A 7,116-nucleotide genomic window follows, 5' to 3' on the forward strand; every position below is an offset into this window, starting at 1 on the left:
GCTGTGCCATGGCTGTGACTCCTGCAGGGGGGTGATGTCATCGCGACTCGGCCAGAGCCCATGAACCCAGAAGGAAGACCAGATGAAGATGGAAGCTCTGCCAGCGGTGACATTGCACTGCTGGAGACATCCGTTTTAGAGGCAAGTCTGTCATAATGTGCTAGTATGCAATGCATGCTAGCACATTATCCTGCATGGGTCCAAATGTTTTTTTTTTTTTACTTACGGTTTACTACCGCTTTAAGAATATTTTTAATGGATCTTCATTTCAAACCAAACCCAAAGGTGTACCATGAAAATGCCTTATGCCATTAAAAAAAATTATTGTTCTTTTTCTTATTTAAGTCTAACAAGCTTCCCTCTGTTCTACAGACAATTCACCAGTTCAGGACCCATTCTGCAGACCTCCAGAACCCAAGCGTCTAAAAACAGAGGTTCCACCAGTTATCATTATAGATGAGGAAATGCCAAGCTGTAGCAAGGATTATGATGAAATGTCATAACAGAGAAAAAAAAAAATCTTGCTGGACCATGTTGGATGTGTTAAATGCTATGTACAGAGCACAGCTGCTGGTCACCCTACTGTGCAACTATCAATGGACCGGACTGGTATCCGCACCTCCTTGCGTGCCACATGTATAAATGTTGAGAACTGGCTCAGCTGCACTTCTGAGGATTTTCTGCCTTCCAAAGCTTGATGTTTCTGATTTTTCTATTTAAAATGTATCTCCACATTTTGACCAACTTGATCCAGTGTGATTGATCAATCCAGATATTCATTTTACTGGTAAATCGTGTAGATGAGCTCCAGCAACAGGAGCAATAACTTGTGGTAAACTTTTTTTTTTTTTTTTTTAATCCATGGACTTTAAGTGAATTCCTCATCTACTGGTTTTTAAAATATCACATGGGGTACTCTGTTTTGGTCAGAGTGTTCATGGGGCTGATTATGATCAATTCTGTGGTGTCTACCATGTTGTCCTGTACTGGGAAGATCTGGTTAGTGTACACAGTCCTGGGGCCAGATGGATGTTTTTAGCGTAATACGTTCCAGGTGCATCAAAGCAAAAGGTTTTCAGTGTCTTACAATGTGTCCCCCCCCCCCCTTTTTTTTCTTTTTTTTTTATTATTATTATGCGTCCCTGTTCTAAAGCAGCCGCAGCCCATGTAGAAAAGTTCTTCCCTGCCAGTATGCTGTAGAGAATGGCACTTGCTCACTGTGAGGAAGCAGTGGTTTCTCTGCAGAGCTCTGACATGCCTTCTACTGAGTCCAACTGTAGGTCTGCAATCAGCACAGCTCATGCTGGCTGCTAATTGGAAATTGGGGGGGCGGGCGGGCAATTGCCCTTTTCTGCAGCATGCTGGCAGGGGACAGGCTTTTCTGCTCATGCTGTGGTTGCTTTCTAAAGAAAACAAAGTGTATAACTTTGACTGAAAGTCCAGCTGAGCTCTAAGGTTGGCTTCACATCTATACATTACAGTGATGCCTGTGACCTTGTGGGGCCAACACCTTCTTTTTTTTTTTTTTTTTTTTTCTGGCAGATTATTCAAATAAACCTTCACACCAGAGCAGACAGGTATGAAGGGACTGTAAAATGTTCTTCAGAAATAGTTGAATTCTTTCCACTAATGAAGGGAATTTCCAGTATTTTTTAAAGCCTTTATTTTCAATAAATTAAACTTGTACTGAGGATGTATAGTAGGGACTGCATTGCTGACCTTTCCTTCTGAAAACTCTAACTGGAATTTTCTCATCTGCATCCTAGTTCTGGGTCTGTCCCTCAAAAAATTGTTGTGTCCCTTGTATGCATCGAAAGAATCAATTTTAGGTTATGACTAAAGTGCACCCCTGATTTCACACAGCACTCAGTTGAAGGTAGAGCCCGTGTCTCAGACCAGCCTTAAGCTGGCCATACGTGACTCGATTGATCGAGTACCCACATTCAATTTGCACCTCCACTGCCGGCCATGGTATTCAGGCAGCTGTGGCAACCCCTGCACCCAGATGTGCTGCTGATAGGATGGAGTCACTATTTGACCGATGATTCTCCACCTTGCTCAATCTGTTTTTGTCAAGCTGGGTGGTGCTTGAAGAGCCACCAAAGGCTTGAATTCCGTCCAGAATCACATGGTGACCTTCCCAGAGACACCTGCTCAGTTCTTTTGTTATATGGCAGCATCTCATTTAACAAGCAATCCCTCTCATTACAACAGAATGACAATAACAAACTCTTCCCTATTCTGGAGAAGATAATGAACTGTGGGCTTTAAAGGATAAGTTCACCTTTTGAAAAAAATAAAATAAATGCAGATTTTTTTTTTTGCAGGTAAAAAAAATGTGCATTTTATTTTTTTTGTTTTGTTTCGCAAACCCGCATAGCATTGCACCAGTGATCAACAGATCGCTAATGTCATTCAGGTCCGTTGGGCTTGTTTGTGCCTCTTACAAGGAAGCCGATATATTCTGATAGGAAGACAAGAACTACCACAGAACTCGCGGCACCCTGGTAGTTCATTGAAAACTACAAGCCGACAGCCGCAAAGGCTGCCAGACCTTGTTGTTTTCCATTCAGAGGACTGTGAATGAGTGATGTGGCCGGCAGAGCCCCGCATCGCCACGTCTTTTTTTTTTTTTTTTTTTTAAATTGTGGCAGCTAGCAGTGGGAGAAGATCCCTGGAGCAGGAACCAGTGCATTCATAACATGTTACACCCTGAATATGGGGATAACATGCTATGAAAGGTGAACTTACCCTTTTAAATAACTGAACAGAGATCAACTATTTACCTTTTTAAATGCATAGTTGACGGACGTTTTTACATTCCTACCATTTGAAGACATTTACCCCAAATAACATTTTTGTTTGTGGAGAATGTTCTCTCCATATGGTCAGTGGTACCCTCCTATGATCGTGTTTGATCTTGTAATGTGGACTTTAAGCTCAGTCTGCAGTTCAGCCACAGATGATGTGATTTGGTCTAAGCACACTCGGGGGGAGATTTACTAAAACTGGTGCACACAGGATCTGGTGCAGCTGTGCATAGTAACCAATCCGCTTCTAGGTTTTATTATCCATGCTTAATTGAACAAGAAGAAGTTAGAAGCAGATTTGTTAATATGCGCAGCTGCACTAGATTCTGTGTGCGCCAGTTTTAGTTTATCTCCCTCTGTGTGGCTTTGTTCCTCAGTGGCTCCAGTGGTTGAAGGCGCTCTCTAATCTGCACACACAAAAAGTTGCCCGCAGCATCTCTCAATCACTATGATTCTGAGTCTCACATGTTTTCTAAACCTGCTGCAGCATACCCAGGAGTTCAGTGTTACACCAGGAACCAGTACAGGAGCTGGTTAGGGATCTGCCGATCTGTGCAGCTTTTGTAACCACTCCTCTTGTTATAGAAAGCTGTAAAGGGCCACTATAGCTCAGGGATCTCCAAACTACGGTCCTCCCAGCTGTTGTGGAACTACCTGTCCCATTAGCCATTGTAAAACTCCGACATTCACAGACATGATGGGAATTGTAGTTCCTGACCAACTGGAGGGCCATAGTTTTGGAGACCCCTGCATCTAGCTCATAGCAAGGTTTAAAATATAGATACTTCAGCAGCCTGTTTGAGCATAACGGAATGTGATAGGTAAATAATAATTACAAAATTGGCTATTGTACTGCTTGGTTTGGCAAGATTAAAAATTTATTTTAAAAAGTGAAGTTACACTTTTAAGTTGATATGTCATTTTAATGATGACTCAACCTCTAAGTGCAATATTTTCAGCACAGATAGGTGAATAAGTGTAAATTTGTATGCACCATGTCGGTAACGAAAATGTATAATACCATCTTTATAAGTTTCAGCTGCTTAAAAAATGTTTAGTTCTGGCAAGTATCTGGAAGCAAAGATAACTCTTGAAACAGATGCAGTTTATTTCTTGACAGCTGTAGTGATATTAACAGCAGTCCTCCATACCTTAGGGCCCTGTGCACACGGCCATACAGCGTGCAGAGCCTGCGATACTATATTCTTGGGACCTTCTGTTGCTGCTTACAGCTGCACATTGAGAGGTGGCTGTGCGCTATTGTGCATCGGGGATTACATAAAGTGTCTGCCTGTGCACAAATGTATGCTGCAAACAGACTGTGTTCAGAGCATACATCTGCGTGTATGTGGGTGCTTACACAACCATGTACAGCCACCTCTTCTAATGGATCTCAGTAGGTGACTGTATGCAGGGGCAGTGAGTCCCAGGAATGTCATTATGCAGTCTCTGCATGCTTTCGGCATGTGTATGAAGCTTAAAAACGATATTAAAAAGCAGCTTAAAAAAAACCCCTGCAAGGCAATGTCATATTGTGCTAGTATGCATCGAATACTAGCACATTATGAGAGTCCCTCCTTTAAAACTAAGCCCTCCAGCGGTGCACTGTCACCATTGACCGTGCTTCCATCTTCCCCAGGTCTTCCTTCTGGGTTTGTGGCCTCTGGCTACATGAGTGACCAGGGCGGCAATGATGTTACTCCTGTCCTCAGCTACAGCACGGAGATCTGAAGGTCTGGCACGGTATGCTGGACCTTCAGAGCGCATGCGCAAGTGATGTCACCAGCTGCATGCAGTGTGAATATCTCCTATACAGTACAAGTTTAGGTGATATTCACTGTACCTTATTATAGGCTTACCTGTAGGTAAGACTTTAAAAACTGAGATTACTACCACTTTAAAAGCCGCTAAGACGGACAGTGGTAAAGCAGTATGGTGAGTAAGGATGAGCTCAGGCGTGTTCGCAACCCGCTCATGCAGAGCCCGCCAGGAAGTCAGCACTGCACAGCGCTAATCACAGGCAGAGAGATTTCTCGATCTCTTCAGCCGCGGATCGGGAAAATGTCTCGCTGCCTGCGATTAGCACTGTGCAGTTCCGACTTCCTGGCGGGCTCTGCATGTGCGGGTTGTGAACACGCCTGAGCTCATCCTTAATGGTGAGTAATACCAGCCCTCTCCTACACCCCCTCATGATTATACCAGAACCTGGAATTTCAAATTCCCATTTCTTCTGCTTTGCCCCTATTGGTAAAATCTGTTATTGCAGGACAAACCCCACTGAGGGGCATGTTTCCCACTTACCATTGTTCATATACCTTATCAGGTTGGGAGAAATCGGTTGAATGCTTGAAGGGAACAATGCTTTGATTGTAAACTAGCAAGCCAGCCCCCTAAACCCCAAATTCAACCAACATGAGCTAGAACCTTTTGGTTTTTATTGCCCTCTGCATTCCGATGGTTAGACGAAAAATAAATAAAAATGTTAGTATAATGGTAAAAGGTTTAAAACATGGATGCTGTTTTGATTTGCAATCTGTACCTTCTTGTGTCAGTGACAGCTGCTTCTCCATCTCATTGTGTACAGGTGTCAGACAGGAAGTGTGGGAGTTTCTTTATGACGGGGTCACAGACGGGAATCTTAACTTGTTCTCATTCTGGTTTTTATCTTTTTGTGCCCTTTTGCTGTAAACGATGATTCTTCGAACCATCAATCAATGTAACCTATGGGAGGAGGGGGGTGGTAGTAAAAAAAAGAAAAAAAAGCTGTCTTTTAGTTTCAGTACTGAGAGATCTATAGAAGCTGTTGATTTTCAATGTGGAAATCTTTGACACTCAATCATTCGGTGTAAGTTTGGACAAATTCTTTATACTGTATGTAAAGACATAACTTTTTTTTATTTTTTAAGTTTTGGGTAAAGTACGGAATAGTTAGGACTAACGGCAGTTCTTTTATTCTGTCGCCTTCACTTCTAATTACTGGAGACACTGGGAAGTAAAAAGAATATCCTACCTCCTGTTTCTGTGACAACTCAAACATTTTGGATTGCAAATCACTTTGGTCAGAGCCAGTGGTGAAACGATTCTTCCCAGCAGGCATACATAGCAATATAAACATGACAGACGCCCTACCCTTTCCTCATTCTATCCACAACTAGAATAAAATGTTTTGGCTTTGCATTGGTAGACAGTGGGGTTGATTTACTAAACCAGGAGAGTGCAAAATCTGGTGCAGTTGTGCATTGGTAGCCAATCTGGTTCTAACTTCAGCTTGTTCAATTAAGCCTTGACAAAAAAATTGAAGCAGATTGGTTTCTATGCAGAGCTGCACCGGATTTTGCACTCTTCCCGTTTTAGTAAATCAATTGATTTACTAAAACTGGAGAGTGCAAAATCTGGTGCAGCTCTGCATAGAAACCAATCTGCTTCAATTTTTTGTCAAGGTTTAATTGAACAAGCTGCAATTAGATGCTGTTTGGCTACCAATGCACAACTGCACCAGATTTTGCACTCTCCTGGTTTAGTAAATCAACCCCACTGTGTCTAAACCAGTAGAGCTGATGATTGTGTTATGTGGTGTATACAAGAATGTGCTCCCCGATTCCCTTAAAGTAAATCTTGATCTGCATCAAAAGAGCAAAGCCAGCAGCACTAGGTAACTGGCAGTACAACCTATCCTACATGCCTGTTGCTATTGAAAGTTTATCCATTGTTTGTCCACCTATGTCATTCTGATGTCACATGTTCTGCACTTTTGTATTCTACAATACGGTCATTTTGTAATTCCTCTATTCTTTGGCAGCATTGCCTTGTATGAGTACTCAACTCTGACAGATCAGATATTTACGCATTTCAATGTAGTTTGATACAGTTTTTTATATATATAAATATGTGTATGTTTAATAGTTATTTGCTCAAGCTGAAAAAATGGATGCTAAGTGTATGTTTTGTAAATGTTTGTATTAAGAACATCATTAGTGGTTTATGGGGGAATTTTTGCTACTCAGATGAAAAATCACTAAAGATTTTTTTTTTTTTTTGCTCATGTTTGTGTCATTTTTTATTCTCAACAGATTTTTAATCTCTGCAATGAAATTAACTTGCAGACTGCCTGCCAGCAATGTGCTGTGGACAGGAGGCCCGTACAGGCAAAGAGACGTACTGGTACGTTGCTGCCTGTTTCTTTGTTTAGGGCGTGCAGGGTATCTGTCAGCAGGTCCCAGCTAATGATTCATGACCAATTACAGGCCAGAGCCCTGTGTTATCCAAACATACAATGTGTAAATAAAACACTGTAAACATTTCTGAG

The 7,116-nt window shown here is 41.9% G+C and overlaps 1 protein-coding gene across 1 annotated transcript in view; it reads left to right on the forward strand.

Moving 5' to 3' along the window:
• Positions 1–2,317, forward strand: part of CHAF1B (chromatin assembly factor 1 subunit B) — a 67,449-nt gene extending 65,132 nt beyond the window's left edge. Inside the window, exon 14 of the mRNA XM_073617195.1 lies at positions 373–2,317. Within this exon, the coding sequence (XP_073473296.1) occupies positions 373–503 (131 nt within the window). The 3' untranslated portion in view covers positions 504–2,317. The remainder of the gene's footprint in view (positions 1–372) is intronic.
• Positions 2,318–7,116: the final 4,799 nt, after the last annotated feature.

Source organism: Aquarana catesbeiana, linkage group LG02 (assembly GCF_042186555.1).
Source record: "Aquarana catesbeiana isolate 2022-GZ linkage group LG02, ASM4218655v1, whole genome shotgun sequence".
NCBI lineage: Eukaryota > Metazoa > Chordata > Amphibia > Anura > Ranidae > Aquarana > Aquarana catesbeiana.